At 47.9% G+C, this 21,434-nt stretch overlaps 1 protein-coding gene across 1 annotated transcript in view; it reads right to left on the reverse strand.

Moving 5' to 3' along the window:
* Positions 1-21,434, reverse strand: part of LOC115478998 (plexin-A4-like) — a 950,498-nt gene that overhangs the window by 232,938 nt on the left and 696,126 nt on the right. Inside the window, 3 exon segments of the mRNA XM_030216702.1 lie at positions 6,998-7,115; positions 8,807-8,958; positions 19,596-19,786. Of these exon segments, the coding sequence (XP_030072562.1) occupies positions 6,998-7,115; positions 8,807-8,958; positions 19,596-19,786 (461 nt within the window).

Genomic DNA, 21,434 nt, shown 5'->3' on the forward strand with positions numbered 1-21,434 from the left:
CCGCAAAGAGGCAAACCTCACTAGACAGCCCTTCTGCAAAATCACTTACAAAAATGTTAGAAAGAACTGGCTCAAGAACTGAACCTTGTGGCACACCACTGGTAACATCGTTTTCCTCAGAAGGAGCTCCATTTACCACTGCCCTCCGTCACCTTCCAATCAACCAGTTCCTAACCAAGTCAGTTTGCTACCGATCATTTCTACGGCTGTAGGATGATGGCATTCAGTCTAGGCTGACTGTGAAGACCTTCGTGTTTCAGCAGGGTACGGAAATAATTTATCACGTCCACGTTGTTAGAAAAGAAAAGAAATGTGGGTCTGCAATTGATGCTGGAGTTTTTAATGAGTATTATTATTTTATATTAACATAGAGAGACAACATCTTGCCGTCTCTCTGAGATCAAAGAACATGTGGAGGAGTAGCCTGATGATCAGAGCGGCAGGCTGAGAACCAGGAAAATCCAGTTCAAACCCCACTGCTGTCCCTTGAAATCTTGGGCAAATCATTTAACGCTCCACTGCCTCAGGTATAAACAGATTGTGAGCCTTCCAGGGACAGGAAAATACTTACTGTGCCCGAATGTAAACTCGCTTTGAGATTTACCTAAAAAAGGTATGAGCTAAATCCAAACTTCTTGTAAGTGTGTTTGCTGAAATGGGTGAAATAAATGGTGTGTGAGAGCAGGGGCGTATCTGGACTCTGGCGGTAGGGGGGGCCAGAGCCAGAGGGAGGGGGCACATTTTACCCCCCCCCCCGGCGCCACCGATCCCCCCCCCCCGCCATTTCCGGACCTCCCCCGCCACTGCCAGACCCCCCCTCGCCACCAATGACACTCTCCACCCCCTCCCGCCGCCGCCAACCCTCCCCCACTGCTGTCACTTACCTTTGCTGGCAGGGGACCCCAACCCCCCCACCAGCCGAGGTCCTCTCTTCCATGCAGGCTGCAAGTTGCAATGCTTCCTGTTCTTCTGAGTCTGATGTCCTGCACGTACAACGCGCAGGACGTCAGACTGAGTTCCAAATTCTGAGTCTGATGTCCTGCACGTTGTACGTGCAGGACGTCAGACTCAGAAGAACAGGAAGCGTTGCAACTTGCATCCTGCACGGAACAGAGGACTTCGGCTGGCGGGGGCTTGGGGTCCCCCGCCAGCAAAGATCGGCGACGGGTTGGTGGCGGGCGGGCAGGGGCGGGAGGGGGAGGTGGAGAGGGTCAATGGTAGGGGGGTCCAGGGCAAAATCTACGGGGGCCCAGGCCCCTGTGGCCCCACGCAGATACGCCCCTGAGAGGCAGTGGCGTACTTGATCACTAAAACCTACTTAAGACTCTACCACTTTGTCCTGTCTCCTTTGGGTGCATGGTCGACATCCCACTGTCTTTCTTTGCTGTGTACCTAAGTGGCTGCCATCTGGAGCAGGTCGTCGCTACGCCCCCTCCCCCTAAAGTGCATCACCCCCTCCCCCCTCAAAGCGAATCACCCCACCACCTGGGCGTGCACAGAGCAGTTGTGCAGCTGTCAACTCCACCGGTCCCCTGCCCTGGAACAGGAAGTAACGTCAGAGGGGGCAAGGAACTGGGGGAGCTGACAGCCGTGTGACTATTCCATGCACTTCCTTGCTGCCTGCCCGGGATGGACCACCCCCCACCGCCCCTTCCTTGGTATGCTATTGGCAAGAGAGAGTGTAAAATGTTCGAGTTTCACAGGCAGCTGCGGTGGTGGCCATCCTAAAGCACGTGGAGATGTATGTGCTGAGCACAGGGCACAGCGATTATTTATCACTGGACCACCCTTTTTCAACATATGTCACCTGTATTCTCACCAACATATGCTCACAGGTTTGTTGACCCCTCAGGCAGGCTCACACACTGAAACACGGCCGTGTCGGGTCTTATATGTATTGAATTTGAGACTACATTAAAGATCCTCAAACTTTGAAAATCCGTGTTGATTTCGCCTCATTGCTTGATTGTTGAAATAAATAAATAGCATGAATACAGATTGGAGGGACAGGTAGACAGACAGATGCCCCATCGTCAATAGCTCTTGTCACAAGACTTCTGCCATATTGGGTAGCAATGAAAAACAATGTAAATCTCTCACTAACAGGAGACTGCCATAGCCAGAGAAGAAAGATGCTTTCACAAAAGTGGCCTTTCAAACCAAAATAACAAAGAATGGGTGCAGCAAGTCAGTTTTTTGATAGCACTTCCATTCAAAAGCCCCCTCATTACCAGCTCATTAGAAACCTGTGCAGATATCACATACATTCCCCATAGGCGTTCCATCGTAATCTACTGTTAATGAATGCCGAAATATGCCATTGTCACAACACATTGCAAGAAGAAGCACATGAATCGTTGAATTTAAGAAACTTGGCTTGCCTGCTTGGAGAATTTGTCCCTTTTTTATCATGTTAGAAGAGATCCTATATTCAGAAATGGAAATTGCCTGTCTTAAAAAATATATTTTCATAAAGTCAAGCTGTACGCTTTGCAAGGAGAATTTTCTGGATCATGATCTCCCTACACGGGAATATCAGACATTTATTTTTACAATGAAATGTAAGTATTGTGGTGTATTTCATACATGCACCACGGGCCTTTAAAAATGGAACACAGTTCTTTAATGAATAAGCCTTGACGAAAAGACCCGACACGGGGTCACAGTGATGACGTGGAAAACTCGGGGAATAACTCGAAAATATTCCTCTACAATATATTATTCCTTACCCCATGTCTCATATAGTAAAGGCTACAAAGCAACATGGCACTTTCACTTTCTGTATCCAAACGGATGAAAAAATATTTGAAGAATCTAGATGTGTAAACAGAAGGTTTTGCTGTTGGAGGCTGTGATGAAGGGTCTTGTTGCTCTAGGGGGTGTTAGGAGGGTTGGGGGAAACATGAGCTGTTTTCAGGAGAGTGCCAGGGGTTTGGGATGAACATATGCTGTTGAAGAGTGCTGAACAGTAGAAGCAGAGCGAATTTCAGTTTTGGCACCGAAACCAGTCCAAAATTCAAATTGGGCTTTGCTTCGGTTTTAGCCGAAGGTGTAAGTGTATTTTCGGCTGAAACTGAAACTCTCTGCCTCCAACCTTGTGACCATTCTGTGCCGTCCTTTCCCCCCCTCCCCATAGGCTGAAAGTATTGCCCTGGCCCTCCCCCATCCTGCATAGCCAGCCTCCCCCTGGCAGAAAACCGGTCCCCACCCCTAGGCCACCCACCAACTCCTCCCTCCCCCCACATGTAGGCCCTCTATAGGCCTACATTTCAAAGTCTGGTGGTCTAGTGGCCTCTTTGAGGCAGGAACGATTCTGAGTTGCTCCTGCCTCTACCAGCTCCGCAGTCAAAATGGCAAGCATGGCATGGCAGGAGCGACTAGGGACTGCTTCTGCACATGCTGATTCCAATTTCAAAATGGCTGCTGTGTTTTCTCATGACAGTCTTGCAAGGCTGCCATGGGAAGTCACTGCAGCCATTTTGTCTGAGCCTGCAGGGGCAGGAGCAATTTGGGTTTGCTCCTGACCTGAAGAGGCCATTAAACCACCAGGGTTTTGAAGATAGGCCCGGGGAGGGTCTACATTTAGGGGGAGGGCAGTGTTGGTGAGCAGCCCAAGGAGATAGGTTTTCTGCTGGGAAGGGGCTGACCCAGTAGGACGGAGGGCAACAATTTCAGTTTCAGCTTTGGTTCTGGCAATATAACCCCCCCCCCCCCCTTCCCCGTGGCTATTTTAACAACCAGCTCCCAAAATTTGGGCTCATGCCCCCTCCTGAACTCCCTTTTATTTTGCTGGCAGGGATGCCAAGCCCCGCTGCTTATTTCTGGCTCTGAGCAGCATGCCGGGACTTTCACTCATGCTCGCACACAAAAGTCCTGGCATGCTGCTCAGAGCCAAAAACCAGCAGCGGGGGAGCGACATCGGTCCATTTATTTGGCTGGCAGGATTTGGCAACCCTGCCAGCAAAGGTATGCCTAGAGCACACACACAGGAGGGGGGGGGATGCATTGCCACCCACAGTCCACCCCTGTGCCCCCCCCCCCCCCAAAAAAACTGCAGGATTCGCTACCGTGTTTCCCCGAAAATAAGACACTGTCTTATATTAATTTTTGCCCCCAAAAATGCACTAGGTCTTATTTTCAGGGGCTGTCTTATTTTTCGGGAAAACATCGGGGTTGGCCCGCCCGCCCTCCGTCGCTCTCGGAACTAACCTTAAACGCCTCCTTTCACCTTCGCAGCAAGCAGCTGCACGGCAGGCCACTCCTTCCTTCCGTGTCCCGCCCTCGCCTGATGTAACATCCATGAGGGCGGGGCATGGAAGGAAGGAGAGGTCTGCCCTGCTGCTGCTTGCTGTGAAGGTGAAAGGAGGCGTTTAAGGTTAGTTCCGGTAGCAACGGAGGGTGGGTGGGGGGCGGCCCGGGGGCGGCCTTGTCCGGCTCTCGGCGGCCCTGCTTTCAAACAAAAATTTGCTAGGTCTTACTTTCGGGGGAGGCCTTATATCTACCAATTCAGGAAAACCTCTACTAGGTCTTATTTTCGGGGGATGTCTTACTTTCGGGGAAACAGGGTATGCCCAGAGAGAGAGCCCATTTTTAAAAATGTACCAGCACATCACTACTTGAGTGTATAGGAACAGCAATGGCCAGCAGGAAGGAGGAGACAAGGGTGGATCTGTTTAAGTCTCTGCCGAAATCTCATTTGGAGTTTTGAGTACAATTCTGGAGACCACGCTTTCAAAAAAGCATAAACAGGATGGAGTCTGTCCAGAGCGCAGCTACTAAAATGGTCAGTGGCCTTTGTTGTAAAGCAAAGGGGGCAGACTTAATGAGCTCAATAATTATAGTTTGGAAAAAGGGCAGGAGAGCGGAGATATGACAGAGATGTTTAAATACCTCCATGGCATAAATGAACAGGAGATGACCCTCTTTCAATTGAAAGGAAGCTCTGGTATCCTCAGGCATAGGATGAAGGTGAAAGAGGACGGACTCAGGAGTAATTTAGGGAAATATTTCTGTAGGAAAAGGGTGGTGTATCATAGGAGCCAACTTTTCAAAATTATTGTGGGTGCTAAGCCCAATGGAAATGACCTCTCCTGAACACATACAAGGAATTTTTCTCAATATTGGGGGTGCTCAAGCACCCACAGCACCCACAGAGTCGGCTCCAATGTGGTGGATTCATGGAATGGCCTTCCAGCAGAGATGGTGGAGTCGAGGACTGTATCTGAATTCAAGAAAGCAAGAAAAAGCACAATCGTTCTCTGAGGGAGAGGAAAAGACTACTGGCTTATATAGATGGGCACACTGAATAGGCCATATACGGGCTGATATTCAGACTGCGGGAATTAGACTGGCTAACTCCCACAGTCAGTGCTAAGCCTGAACATTTAATGCTAGGCCATTTTCAGTGACCGGCATTGAATAGCTGGTTTATATATCTGGCCAGTTTAAAGATAACCGGCTAAGTCAATATTCAGACTTAGCCAGTTATATAACCAGCTAGCCGCTAACCAGGGATATTCAGCAGGGGATAACTGCTTATCCCCAACTAAATATCGGCAGACAGCCGGTTAAGCGCTATTTAACCAGTCAGCATTCGTTCTGACCAGTCAAATAGCGCTGAATATCGGGGGGATGGTTTTTCTGTTTTCATTTTCAATATTTTCTGTCTCTATAATGCTTATTCTTTTATAATCACTAACAAAAATAAGAACCCCCGAGGGAGAGACAAAAAATATATGCAAAAATCACAAAAATACAGTCAATCTTGCAATACAAAATATGTATATCAGATGCCTAGGGAACTATATGATCACACCAGAATGTCTTATCCAGACAACCAATAGGAAAAACTTTGTTTTAAAACGGAATAAAGGAGAAGTCAGTATAGGCTGTAACCACAGCTGAGCTTAATCTCAGTGAGTTTAGCCAAAAATTCGGCTCATTTAAAAAGCTCTATACATCATTAATACTCCTAATTTTTGTTTCCCTTAATTTTATTTCTTTTTTTACATCAAACAAGTATTTTATATCTTTTATCAAACCAAGATAGTAAAAATAAGTACATAAGTAATGCCACACTGGGAAAAGACCAAGGGTCCATCGAGCCCAGCATCCTGTCCACAACAGCGGCCAATCCAGGCCAAGGGCACCTGGCAAGCTTCCCAAACGTACAAACATTCTATACAATCAAGCCATTGTGACATCACTAATGAGGTTGGCTCTTATTGGTGGAATGAGCCACTATGACATCACAATAGGTTAAATCACTGCTCTATGTAATAAAAGTGAGCCAAGTAGAGGACATAAGTACATAAGTAATGCCATACTGGGAAAAGACCAAGGGTCCATTGAGCTACAGCATCCTGTCCACGACAGCGGCCAATCCAGGCCAAGGGCACCTGGTGAGCTTCCCAAACGTACAAACATTCTATACATGTTATTCCTGGAATTGTGGATTTTTCCCAAGTCCATTTAGTAGTGGTTTATGGACTTGTCCTTTAGGAAACCGTCTAACCCCTTTTTAAACTCTGCTAAGCCAACCGCCTTCACCACGCTCTCCGGCAACAAACCCCAGAGTCCAACCACGCGCCGGGTGAAGAAAACTTCTCTCCGACTTGTACACTGTATAACTTTTCTTCTCTACGATTCTCCTAATGTGTCTGTAACACATGAACCTCTTTGATAAATGTTCACTAGGAATCTGTAACAAAATAACACGATAGCCGTTGACTGAAAAAGGTTGTCAAAAAAATCTAAATATATGTCCATACGCTAAACAAATGAGGCATATTTTCAAAGCACTTAGCCTTCCAAAGTTCCAAAGAAACCTATGGAACTTTGGAAGGCTAAGTGCTTTGAAAATATGCCTCAAAATAACACAAAAACAGATAGGAGTGAATATCATAAAGCTGAGATAAGTTCGCCCCTTATGATTTATGCATTCTTTAATAATGGCATAGAAAGTCATCCACTCACTTTCTTTTGACTTCAGACTTACCACAAAGTAGTAGAACTGTGACGATCTGGCCCTGAATTCAGTCCTGCAGTCTCCCACGCACACCTGTACGTAACCGGCATGTTGGCTTAACTTGGCTTCCCCCATTTCGCAGACAATCCTGCCGTGCAGAAGAAGAGATAGGAAGCTCAGCTTTGGCTAATCCAGGCTCCTGTGCATTCCTGTCTATAGCAGGTTAACTCTAACAGCTGGCCTTCATTACCAAACTCTAAACACTGAGCTGCTGTTTCAGTTTCTTCTGAGGAAGAAGGGCAACCTTCGAAAGCTAATCAAGAAATGTATTAAGTTATGTCCAATAAAAAAGGTATCATCTTATTTTCTTTTCCATGTTTTATTTGGTTTGATTTCTATTGATAACCTTAAGAGTGGACTAACACGGCTACCACACCTCTCTATTTAACATGTAGAACCCCAAAGAGTAGCAACATTCCATGTAGAATCCCAAAGAGTAGCAAGATTCCATGTAGAACCCCAAAGAGTAGCAAGATTCCATGTAGAAGAAGGGCAACCTTCGAAAGCTAATCAAGAAATGTATTAAGTTATGTCCAATAAAAAAGGTATCATCTTATTTTCTTTTCCATGTTTTATTTTGTTTGATTTCTATTGATATTCTTTATTTCCGTATCAATGCATAGGTGTGTATATTCTTGTGCTTCTCATAATAATTTCTAGGCTACTAAGGGCTCCTTTTACAAGTGGCGCTACCGATTGGCGTGTGCTCAATGCGAAGAAGCCCATTCAATTCCTATAGGCTTCTTCGCATTCGGCGCATGTTAATCGGTAGCGCTGCTCGTAAAAGGCCAGTGCGCATAAATTTATGCGCAGGGATTTGCACCAGCTTTTCATAGATGGACTTGTGGAGCAATGGCGTAGCTACGTGGGGCCACGGGGGCCTGGGCCTCCGTAGATTTGGCCCTGGACCCCCCTGCCGATGACCTTCTCGATCCCCCCTCCCACCGCCAACCCTTCCCTGCCGCCGCCGTGGGCTACCTTTGCTGGCGGGGGACCCCAATCCCCTCCAGCCGAGGTCCTCTTCTTCCCGCGAAGGCTTCGTTCTGTTTCTGACGTCCTGCACATTGCATGTGCAGGATGTCAGAAAGAGCGAAGCCTTCGCGGGAAGAAGAGGACCTCGGCTGGCGGGGATTGGGGTCCCCCACCAGCAAAGGTAGCCCACGGCGATGACGGCGGCAGGGGAGGGGTCGAGAGGATTGTCAGCAGGGATCATCAAAGTTGGTGGTGGCGGTGGGGGGTCGGCAATGGTGGGGGGGGGGGGGTCTGCAGCACCAGGGTGGGGCTAAAATGTGCCCCCCTCACCTCGGGCTCTGGACCCCCCCTCCCGCCGAAGTCTGGCAACACCCCTGATGTGGAGATTTAGTCACATTAAATCTACGTGCGGTATTTAGAATACGCTTAGGCGTAGTTGCCTAGCGTGTGTTAATTTTTGGCGCCATATATAGAATCGGGCCCAAAGCGCCCTTTGCAAAATACTAGCTTAGCGCGGATCTCACACCTAATTTTGACGCGAGCGCTTACGCCTGCTGAAACCTGAAACCTGGAATGCTGGCACACAATTAATGGCAGTTTGATGCATAAATGACCCTATTCTGTAACGTTGCGCCTAAATTCTGGGAATGTCCCTGATCCGCCCATGCCCCTCCCACGGTCACATAACTTAGTAAAAGGACCCCTTAGTTTTTGTACAGTGAAAGCCAAACACAAAGGGGCCTCTCCTGCGTAACAAGACCACGGTCTAACCTTCAATTTTCCGCGTGATTTTGCGCACCCACTTACTGCTCAGCTGGAATATATTCCTTGACGAGGGGGGTGCACTTGACTTCCGCCACTTTGACGTAGTCTTTAATCTCACTGAAATCCAAGCCCAGGTTCTCACCGCGGATGGTCACTTTTGTTCCCCCTTCTCGAGGGCCAGTCACAGGAATGATCTGAAACACAAAGATAAAAGGACAAAAACATCTTTAAAAGGAGAAAAAAACACGTGTTAAGTACATAAGTAATGCCACACTGGGAAAAGACCAAGGGTCCATCGAGCCCAGCATCCTGTCCACAACAGCGGCCAATCCAGGCCAAGGGCACCTGGCAAGCTTCCCAAACGTACAAACATTCTATACATGTTATTCCTGGAATTGTGGATTTTTCCCAAGTCCATTTAGTAGTGGTTTATGGACTTGTCCGTTAGGAAACTGTCTAACCCCTTTTTAAACTCTGCCAAGCTAACCGCCTTCACCACGTTCTCCGGCAACGAATTCCAGAGTTTAATTATGCGTTGGGTGAAGAAAACGTTTCTCCGATTTGTTTTAAATTTGTTACACTGTAGTTTCACCGCATGCCCCCTAGTCCTAGTATTTTTGGAAAGCGTGAACAGACTTTCCAAAAATACTAGGACTAGGGGGCATGCGATGAAACTACAGTGTAGCAAATTTAAAACAAATCGAAGAAAATGTTTCTTCACCCAATGCATACTTAAACTCTGGAATTAAAATAGACTGGTTTTACTTAACTAGAATTAACTATTATTATAAATTTCAGACCCGAGGACTATAATTACCTGTTATTATCTCTTGTCTTTTGCTGTTTAATTGTTATTTTATTTCTTTATTCTCAATTTGTATAATTGTTCTTCTTGTACTGTAGCTTGCACTACAGACTTATGTAATCCACTTTGAGCCTGCGATCAAACATTTCCGCACCCCGCTTTTTGAACTCAAAACGTGAAATAGATGCAGATCCCATGCTTAAATGTACATACGTATATTTTAATTAATCTTAATTAGTGCCAATAATTACTTAACAAGACAATTAGCGCTAATTAGCTCATTATCCAATTCAATTACGCAAGCAAATTGGAAGCATGCCCAAATTTGTGCTTACAATTTTAGCAACTTTTATAGAATTCAGGAGTAACTGCGAATTCTATATTGGCAAGTACACACGTAGTAACGACAAATAAGGTTGATGTATCCCAGAACCATACTCTAAATAGCATGCTTCTAAAAAACCTCAATATAGTACCACAAAGAGTATTATATAGTAACATAGTAAATGATGGCAGAAAAAGACCTGCATGGTCCATCCAGTCTGCCCAACAAGACAAACTCATATGTGCTACTTTTTGTGTATACCCTACTTTGATTTGTACCTGTCCTCTTCAGGGCACAGACCGTATAAGTCTGTCCAGCACTATCCCTGCCTCCCAACCACCAGCCCCGCCTCCCACCACTGGCTCTGGCACAGACCGTATAAGTCTGCCCAGCACTATCCTCGCCTCCCACCACCGGCTGGCTCTGCCACTCAATCTCGGCTAAGCTCCTTAGGATCCATTCCTATTGAAAATTGAATTTTGTTTGGATGTTGCTGTGAAAACATCCAAATTAACAGATCGTCAAGGAAGGTGGGGTCTCCGGAAGAAGCCATAGCAAAACGGGACCCCATTGGAACCCCCCCTCCCCATTGAGCATTTGACAGCGTCGGAGTAAAGTTTCATAATACAACCATCAGACGATCATTTGGATTAGCTTAAGAGCAAGACTACTCAAGCTAAGCCGTTTTTCATACACGATTGTTGGACAAGTTATTGTTAATGTGAATACAAAAGAGTTTAATTTTATTGGTCAGCAATGGTAACAGGAGGTTTTTAAGACCTATGATGACTTGTTTGGCCAACCCCCTAAGCAAGAAACAACAAGTTTCAAAGAGTGGGGTTTAGGTTTAAATGAGGTCTTTACCTCCTAATTTTTTATTTTTTATGGGTTTTTTAAAATTGTTTTTATCCTTAAAAACATTTCTATTCGAGAAAGCTTATCCAACCAATCGCAATAAGTCCTCACCTTCATCTACTTGACTTCACTTGTTAAACCACCGACTGCATCAACCTCGTCATGCATCCTTTATTATCTTCACTAGTAAAAAAGGCCCGTTTCTGACACAAATGAAACGGGCGCTAGCAAGGTTTTCCTTGGAGTGTGTATGTTTGGGAGAGTGTATGTGAGAGTGACTGTTTGAGAGTCAGAGTGAAAGTGTGAGTGTGTGAGAGAGAGAGTGAGTCTGGGTGTGAGTGTGTTTGTGAGAGAGTGTGTGTGAGAATGAGAGTGTGTGCAAGTGTGTATGTGAGACACAGTGTGAGAGAGAGTGTGTGTGTGTGGGCAAGAGAGAGAGTGTGTGTGAGACACAGATTCTCTGTGAGAGTGAGTGTATGACACCAAGCGAGTGTGTGAGTGACTGTGTGGCACATAGAGAGTGAATGTGATACAGTGTGAGACAGAGTGTGTGAGAGTGAGAGTCAGAAAGACATTGTATATGAGAGAGAGAGTGTGAGCCGTGCCCTCCCAATCCATGGCCATCTGTCCCCTGCCCCCTCCATTCATCCTTTTCCAGCAATTCCCCTCTGTCCCTGAGCCCTGCCCTCCCAATCCATGGCCATCCATGTTTGTCTGTCACCTGCCCCCTCCATTCATCCCTATCCAGCATTTCCCCTCTCTGCCTGAGGCCTGCCCTGCAATCCATATCCATCCATGCCCATCTGTCCCCTCCATTCATCCCTATGCAGCAATTCCCCTCTCCCTGAGTCCTGCCCTTCCAATCCATGCTCCTCTGTCACCTGGCCCCTCCATTTTTCCCTATCCAGCATTTCCCCTCTCTGCCTGAGGCCTGCTCTGCAATCCATATCCATCCATGCCCATCTGTCCCCTCCATTCATCCCTATCCAGCAATTCCCCTCTCCCTGACTCCTGCCCTTCCAATCCATGCCCATCCATGCTCATCTGTCACCTGGGCCCTCCATTTTTCCCTATCTAGCATTTCCCCTCTCTGCCTGAGGCCTGCTCTGCAATCCATATCCATCCATGCCCATCTGTCCCCTCCATTCATCCCTATGCAGCAATTCCCCTCTCCCTGAGTTCTGCCCTTCCAATCCATGCCCATCCATGCTCCTCTGTCACCTGGCCCCTCCATTTTTCCCTATCCAGCATTTCCCCTCTCTGCCTGAGGCCTGCTCTGCAATCCATATCCATCCATGCCCATCTGTCCCCTCCATTCATCCCTATCCAGCAATTCCCCTCTCCCTGAGTCCTGCCCTTCCAATCCATGCCCATCCATGCTCCTCTGTCACCTGGCCCCTCCATTTTTCCCTATCCAGCATTTCCCCTCTCTGCCTGAGGCCTGCTCTGCAATCCATATCCATCCATGCCCATCTGTCCCCTCCATTCATCCCTATCCAGCAATTCCCCTCTCCCTGAGTCCTGCCCTTCCAATCCATGCTCATCTGTCACCTGGCCCCTCCATTTTTCCCTATCCAGCAATTTCCCTCTCTCCCTGAGTCCTGCCCTCCCAATCCATGCCCATCCATGCTCCTCTGTCCCCTGCCCCCTCCATTCATCCATTTCCAGTAATTCCCCTCTCTCCCTGTGCCCTGTCCTCCTAATCCATACCCATCCATGCTCCTCTGTCCCCTGCCGCCTCCATTCATCCTTTTCCAGCAAGTCCCCTCTCGCCCTTCCATGACCCCCCCCCCCCCCCTCGCATCCATGCCACTCTCTCTCCCATGTCCCAGCCTGGCCCGCCCTCTTCTCCCCCCCCCCCCCCTTCGCATCCATGCCTCGCATCCATGCATCCCTTTTTTTTTTTATTATTCTTTTTAACTTTACCTCCGTGGCGGTTCGTGCAGCGAAGCGTCAGGGAAGGAGGCGGCGCTCCCGACGTCTAGCTTTCCCTTCGCTGTGTAACCGCCTTAAGGCGGAACACAGCGAAGGGAAGGCTAGACGTCGGGAGCGCCGCCTCCTTCCCTGACGTTTCGCTTCCCGATTTGTTTGTTTTTTTCGCGAGGGCGGGGCAGAGACGGCTGGCTGGCTTGAAGGCTTCACACCACGAATCCACGAACCCTACAGCTTCAGTGACGTCAGATGGCTTCAGGGCATGGCTTCAGGGCTTCAGGCAGTGTTGCCAGGTGGGCGGTTTTACCGCCCAATTGGGCGGTTTTCCGCGACCCGCCGCGGGAAATTTTTGCCCGCGGCGGGTTGCGGTTTTTTGGGCGGTTTTTTAAGCTTCCGGGCGGCTTTTTGGGCGGCTTTTTGATTTTTTTCGGCCGCGGGGGGCGGGGTTAGTGACGTTTTTGGGCGGGGTTAGTGACGTTTTGGGCGGGGCCGATGACGTGGGAGGCGGGGCCGATGACGTGGGAGGCGGGGCCGATGACGTGGGAGGCGGGGCCGATGACGGGGAGGCGGGGCTGATGACGGGGAGGCGGGCCCGATGACGTGGGAGGCGGGGCTGATGACGGGGAGGCGGGCCCGATGACGTGGGAGGCGGGGCCGGTGACGGCGGGGGCGGGGCCGGTGACGCGGGGGTGGGGGTGTCAGGGGCGGGGTTTGTGTTTGGGCGGGTTTTGGGCTGGTTTCTGGCCCGGATTGGGCTGGAAAAAAAAATTCTACCTGGCAACCCTGGCTTCAGGGCTTCACAGAACGTTGTCCTCATTAGAACGTTCACGGTGCGTTTTATTATATTAGATGTTCTACCCATTTTACTGTCTTTTTGTATCTCTACCCTCAATGAGTTGTAACCTTATGTAACCCTGTAAGCCGCATTGTGCCTGCTCTAGTGGGAAAATGTGGGGTATAAATGTACTAAAAATAAATAAATAAATAAATAAATAAATAAAACAAAAAAATATTAAGAGAAGCAAGAAAGAATAACCAAACAAAATTCAATTTATATAATACTCTTTGTGGTACCATATTGAGGTTCTTTAGAAGTACGCAGGGCCACCGAGAGACTAGGCCGGGCCTGGGGCAAGGCCACCCCCCATCGCTCCCCCTGCCACTCCCCCGCCGCTGCCGCACCGCTGCAGTCCCTGGTCTCACCTGCCTGCCTCCACGGCTCCGGGCCCCCTGCATTCGAAGCGGCAGTCACAGATCACCTCTCTTCTGGCCTTCCCTCCCTGTGTCCCGCCCTCGTCTGATGTAACTTCCGGTTTCCGCAAGGGTGGGACACAGGGAGGGAAGGCCCGAAGGGAGGTGATCTGTGACTGCTGCTTCGAATGTAGGGGGCCCGGAGCCAAGGAGGCAGGCAGGTGAGACCAGGGACTGCAGCGCTGGCGGCCTGACCCCGACGCCAGGCCCACCCCCTGGAGGCCCGGGCCTGGGGAATTTTGTCCCCCCCTGCCCCCCCCCCCCTCAGCAGCCCTGGAAGTACGCACGTAGTGCCATTACAGAATACTAGCCTAAGTTTGCAGTTGTTACCATAACTTCAGGTGTGAGCAGTTACGCTAGCTCAATGGCTGGTGTATAAGTTTGCTTCTAACTGTTAGATAGACACGTAACTTCTATAACTAATGCGTGAAAGTGCCAGGCAGCTCTCTGACCTACTCATGCCCCTCCCACATCCACTGGAGATTTTTCACACACAATTTGAAGAAAACTAAGGGCAGTTAGCGTGTAACTGGTAATTATTTTCAATTAGCGCCAATTAACACCTTTTATAGTCCAAACTTTGCTGCTAACCCAACCTGCAGCTAATTAATAAATTGTATATATAACTGACACGATTCAATAACTTGCATGCAAAACTTTGTCTGCTAAACGTAAAATTGTGCATGCAAGTTTATAGAATTAGGGGCTATCTGGGCACTGATGTTCAATATCTGAATTTAATTCAGCCATTGCAGCTGACATTATAAAAAAAAAGAAAAAAGCATTGACCCCCCCTCCTAAAAATCAGCCAGTCTGTAGGGCCATGCGTAATCCATCAAGGTCTTTACCTCTAGGGGAATCTCTGTTCTACAAAAGTTGGGTAGCCAGGAGGGATGGCAAATCACCCTTCATCTGGTGCCTGTGTCACATGACAGCTCCATTTAAGCTTTTCACTTAGGTTTTTACAGCAAAATCTTAAGAACCTGAGGGTGGCTATTTTGCCACATGGACTTTTGAAACGCTAAGCTGGATGTGACAAAACTGATTGCCTCTTCATCCCCAGAACACTGATTTCAAGCAGTTCAGACCCGAAATTCTTGGAATGCAGAAGAGTGAATTTGAACAGCCATAAACTGCCAAGCAGCTGGTGTATCATAATAAATGCCTCCAGTCTCAATTTATATCCACTGCTGACAGCGGAATGACTTTACAGATTCTGTGTGACATTCTTTAAAATATGCAATTTTGCCTCTGGGCAGTTTTATAGGTCCTCTAATTTCTTTGAGTGACAATATAAATGCAGGAGACAGTAAGCAACCTCGGATATTTCTCTTCTCTCCTTTTCATTGTCTAGTCTTAGATATATATTTTTTGACAACTGCTGGGAAGCAGCGTTCGCCACCTGCTCCAAGACGCTTTCCAGGAGCTGCTTGCAAGTGGTACCCAATTCCTTGAAGATTTCATGACAGAAACCAGGACTGTCTTTGAGGGGAGGGGGCTCAGAAAAATGGAAATGCCTGCAAGGAGCACTATGTTAACATTCCAGGACAGGAACAGCATAGCGCAGGGGTTTGCAAATTTTTTTGGGTCATGGTATTCGACCCCCCCCCCCCCAGCCACATGGGACTCCGTGGCACCCCCTGGCCATATGGGTCACTACACACAACCCCCCCCCCTGTCCTGGCCAGATGGGTCTCCGCACCCCCCCCCCCAGCCTGGCCACATGGGTCTCCACACCCCTCCGGCCACATGGGTCACCCCCCCCCCCCCCCGTCCTGGCCAGATGGGTCTCCACCCCCCCCCCCCCCCAGCCACATAGGTCTCCCTTTTCCTGCAGGTCCCTCCTCTCACACCAGCACACCGTCCCCAAATCCAGCATCGCTCCTACCTTCCTTCCCAAAGGTCCAGGATCGCTGCCGCTTCCTTCTCCTTCCCCCACTGCCGCTGCAGTGCTTGCAGCTTACATTTTCGGGCCGTCCACGATTCACACAGGCACTCCAGTGCCTTCCCAGTCTGCCGCGTCCGTCCCTCTCTGATGCAACTTTCTGTTGCGAGGGCCAGACGCGGAAGTGGGAACTCTCTGCAGTGCCTGTGTGAATCACGGATGCCCGAAAATATAAGCTGCAAGCACTGCAGCGGCGGCGGGGAAGGAAGCAAGCAGCAGGAATCCAGCACATGCCGGACCTCCAGGAGATGGAAGTAGGAAGTGATGCGCTGCGGCACCCTTGAGAGTTCGCTGAGGTGCACCAGGGTGCCATGGCGCACAGTTTGGGAACCACTGGCACTTCTAGCTGGCTACAATGTTTCAATAACGTAAGGAAACGGAAGTTACATCTGCACCACACTCCTGCAGTAGCAGAAACGTCAGTGACACCAATCCTAGAAATACATCATAAGTACATAAATGTTGCCATACTGGGGGACAGACCAAAGGTCCATCAAGCCCAGATCCTGTTTCCAACAGTGGCCAATCCAGGTTACAAATACCTGGCAGAAACCCAAAGAGTAGCAACATTCCATGTAGAACCCCAAAGAATAGCAAGATTCTGGAATCCTAAAGAGTGACAGGATTCCATGCAGAATCTCAAAGAGTAGCAACATTCCATGTAGAACCCCAAAGAATAGCAAGATTCTGGAATCCTAAAGAGTGACAGGATTCCATGCAGAATCTCAAAGAGTAGCAGCATTCCATTTAGAATCCCAAGTACATAAGTACGTAACTAATGCCATACTGGGACAGACCGAAGGTCCATCAAGCCCAGAATCCTGTTTCCAACAGTGGCCAATCCAGGTGACAAATACCTGGCAAGATCCCAAAACCTGTAACAACTTTACTCAGTTTCATTGGTTACCAGTCGAAAAACGCATAATCTATTAAAAAAAAGCTCTTCTTCCTTTTAAGGCACTCAGAATTGGTCTCCCAGATTATCCTGCGCGTTTAACAATACCTTACTCCCTGGCAAGGCTTCTCCAGTCTATTAACGATCATCCTCTCGTTCTTCCCAGCCCTAAGAATCCACTAGAAATACTGCTTTTTTCTTTCTTTCCCCCGCTGTCTGGAACTCACTTCCCATTCATCTCTGCAGTGACCCCTCTTTAAAATCCTTGAAGGTAAACTTGAAAACTTTTCTGTTTCAGCAGGCCTTTGGCTGACGCAGGGTGAGGAATCAGCCAGTGGAAGAGTTCTGGGCCCGATTGGGAAGGCTCTGGGCGGGAGGTTGGAGTGCGTGGAGGGGTGGGGGGGTGGGTCAGTGTACTCGGCTGGCGGGGTCAGAGGTTGGAATGATTGTTTGGCTTAAAAGAGGCCAGCCAGCCCTTGAGCCCGATTCGAGTAACTGATTGGAGGAGAGGTTGCCGGGGGTGGGGCAGTTGGGAGGGAATAAAGTCTGGGCTTCCTCCGAGGCTCAGGGCGTTTCCTGATCCTCGGAGGCGGCTTTGCCCTCCCTCCCGCCCTTACATTTAATTTAAAAGGGGTGAGGCTTCCTTTTGCTCTAGAATTTTGTTTTTTAGGCAAATGGCGTTGGAGTTGTCGCAGTGGCAAAAACCCGAGCTACAGAAGCAATGGCTCATGGGGATGAGTTAGGTCATTAAAGGTGGGTCAGGTGACCCGGAATAAATGTGTGGAGGTCCACACAGGTCAGAGGAAGAGTTGCGGTGACAGCAGGAAGTGGAAGTTGCTGCTTTGCTATCATGGCGAGCAGCGGAGGGAGGGAGCTGTTGATGTTATGCTTTGACAACTGTAGCTCGGGGGTGGGGTTAACCTTTGCTGATGTTAATTGAAAGTTTAAATGCTAATAAACCAAGCTGCGGCCTATGGTTATCCCACAATTGTGTGCAGAAGGGTTATTGATTGATGAGGTATGGGGGGGAAGCAAAAGTAACTGGGAGGGGGAGAGGGGCATGCCTGGTAGAACGGGTCCCTGCTCCAAGGGTTACAATGGTGTGACCTTCATGGAGCGGCAGGTATAGTCCTTAACAAAGGCAGAGAGGTGGTAACCTGTATGTTCTGCACAGAGAAGCAGCTACGACTCTAGTCACCTTGTTCGGTAGACTGGAAGGACCACGCTGGTCTTTATCTGCCATCTGTCACTATGTGGGACTTTTACAAAGGCGCAATAGCGTTTTTAGTGCACGCTAAAAATAAGTGTGCGCTAAACGCTAGAGATGCCCATATATTCCTATGAGCATCTCTAACGTTTAGTGTGCACTAAAAACACCACCTCACCTTTGGAAAAGACCCTCTATGCTATTATTTTTTAATTCCTCCGAAGGAGATGGAGCAGAATAAGTGTTTGAAGTTTGCCAAAAATCTTCTGGCTTTTAACCATTCTGTGAGTCCTAGAGCAGATATACCATCAGGCAGGGGGTCCACGTGCTAATTGGGGGCCACCTTGTAGTACCAGTCACTTATTTTACATATTCAGGTCCGCAGCAGCTGGCTGTTCACATCCCATGTCTAAAAACATCCAGGAGTATGAAAACATCCTAATAATAATTCTCACCTCCAACGTTCTGACTTGCCTGGGATCGTGGCTCATTCCGAGTTGGTCTGCTAGGCTCCGTAGATCAGGCTGACATCACCGTAACCATTATGATGTCAACTTCAGAACCCGGGGGAAAAAAAAAACATGCCTCACAGCTGATCCATGTCCAGAGGAGGGTCGCTGGACATGGGTGGCTGGAGGGGGGCAGGGGAGAGAGGAGGGTCACTGGACATGGGTGGATGGAGGGGAGGCAGGGGAGAGAGGAGGGTTGCTGGACATGGGTGGCTGGAGGGGGGACAGGGGAGAGAGGAGGGTCACTGGACATGGGTGGATGGAGGGGAGGCAGGGGAGAGAGGAGGGTCGCTGGATATGAGTGGCTAGAGGGGGGACAGGGGAGAGAGGAGGGTCACTGGACATGGGTGGCTGCAGGGGGGGTCGTTGGACATGGGTGGCTGGGGGGCAGGGGAGAGAGGAGGGTCGCTGGACATGAGTGGCAGGAAGGGGGCAGGGGAGAGAGGAGGTTTGCTGGACATGGGTGGCTGCAGTGGGCGCAGGGGGAGAGGAGGGTCGCTGGACATGGTTGGCTGCAGGGGGAGAGGAGGGTCACTGGACACGGGTGGCTGCAGGGGAGCAGAGGAAAACCTTGCTAGCGCCCATTTCATTTGTGTCAGAAACGGGCCTTTTTTACTAGATTTTCATAAAACCTACATGAAATTTACAAGATTCCATTTCCTATGTTGTTTCTTTGGTTTTGAGTAGTTCTGTTCTGCCTTTTCACACCAAGGCTCTATCAGGTTTGCTAGCCTGAGAAAGGATACCAAAAAGAATCCATTTCAAAGAAATAACAGGCACTTGCAATTAAGAAAAAGAAAAGCAAGTCAACTCCAAATGACAAGTAATGAGGTTGCATTTAGCTCACATCTTTCCAGTTGTGGTTCAAGATGAATTACATTCAGGTACAGTAGTAAAAGGCAATAATGTGAGGAAAGGAAGATTTCACAGCCTTTCACAGAGGCCCCTGCTCAAGAGAAACCTCATACCCACCTTTTCAAAGTCAATCACTCCAGCTCAGAGATTTCTGCTGGGGGTCTGGCTTCAGATCAAGATTTGTTGAATTGGGATTTTCTCGAAACCACTTAACACTGGATCATTGTAGTTTAAGGAGTGATAATGGCTCACCTCAGTTATCCTGGGATTTGTACACTTTCTCTGTGTGCCCAAAAACTCCAGCCACTGGTTATCTGGTACTTGGCAGTGATGCTTGAGGGTACACTTGTCTTCTCCTTTACACCAGCCGCATTCGAAGTCAGGGTCCGCCTTCAGGCACAGGCCACAGCTCTCCCTCATGGCCCCACACTTGTAAAGATGGACTATTGGAACAGGAAAGAAATTGAGTTAGGAGAAAATCCATCCAAGGGTCTATTTCATTTTTCCTTCCAGTCCTGGTCACCTTCATCGGGGCAGCCACCCACTGTGAGGGGTAATTCTATGACTGTGCACTACATTTAGGTACATTGAGGGCATCTATGTGATGCCGATTTTATAAAGGAATGTAGAGGCCTAATTTCCTTTATAGAATAATCAGGTATATATGCACCTATCGGTTAGGCACAAGAACTTATGCCAGCCATACAGCTGGTGCAAGTGCTTATGTCTAAATGCCAGAGAGAGCAGAAAGGTGGTCCACCGAAGTAGAAGAACACTGCAATCCCACAGGAAGTATAAAACATGACAACAGTAGGAAGTAGACAATGGCTTTCCAAGAACAAACCAGCAATACTTCAAGGATTCAAAAGGACAAACTTTATTGGTGGTTGAAGATTCGACAACCACCAATAAATGCTTCCCTTTGGAGTCTAAAACCATCCAATAGGTCAACAGAGGTTGAAATGAATATGGTCTTTAAAAAGACCTTTGTAAGTTTGTTGCTGATGAACAGGGGTCTCGCCTAAAATACGGATGCGTATTTGTCCTCTAATGGTGCCTACTTTTCTTTGAAGAATAGGCTCCAAATAGACACAGCTATAGAATTAACCCCTTGATGCAGTAGTGGCAATGGAAAGCTCTAACATTAGCTTGCTGCACATCCTGTAACTTAGACTAGTTCCTGATATCTTGAACTTTTTACAGCTTTGTTTCATATGTTTATTTTAATAAAAAAATGTCAATACGTTAGAACTTTTCAACATATAACTGACTTACTACATGTTAATTCACAGTCGATGTCTGATCTTTCATTTCTCGGTCAGACATTTGTCTAGATTAAAAGACAATTCTAGTTTACGTTTTGCATCATTTAAGTTTATTCGATATACAAGGATTTACAAAAGGTCTGTTTTTTTTATCAAGGGATTCATAATTGGAATGCTTTGTCATCTTTTCTAACTCGGGTATATTTTTATGTTTCTTTTCATAAACAATTAAAAATATATCTGTTTCAAAAATGTCTTATTTAGGCTTTTAATAATTTTTCTTCCTTGTTGTATTTCATTCTCTTCTATAAACCGCTTTGGACTAAATGTTGGCATTAAGCGGTCTAAGTGTAAATAAATTACATCACATTATTGATTTAATTTGTTTAAGATGCACTAACACACTGAGTTACTGCTACATGTAGTAAAAATGAGCCAAGTATAGGGCGATCAAGCCATTGTGACATCACTGATGAGGTTGGCAATTAGGCATTGGTGGAATGAGGCATTATGACATCACAATATCAGCTCTGGTTATTGGAGACTGAAACTTCACACTAAGGGGGGGAGGAAGTTATCAACATGGGCTACGGTTAAGATGAGTTATTTTACCAATAAGGCAGTAAGTTCTCAACGTGGTTACCGTTAAAATGTGCTGTTTTACAATTTGTAACTAGGTCTCATTGCATAAAATGGAACCTGTTCTAAAACAACACAAGTTTGTAGTAAAATAACACATGTTGATAACTCCCCCCCCCCCCCCTTAGTGTGAATAGTTTCAGTCTCCAATAACCAAAGCTGATATTGTGATGTCATAATGCCTCAT

The sequence above is a fragment of the Microcaecilia unicolor genome, chromosome 10 (assembly GCF_901765095.1).
Source record: "Microcaecilia unicolor chromosome 10, aMicUni1.1, whole genome shotgun sequence".
Lineage (NCBI taxonomy): Eukaryota > Metazoa > Chordata > Amphibia > Gymnophiona > Siphonopidae > Microcaecilia > Microcaecilia unicolor.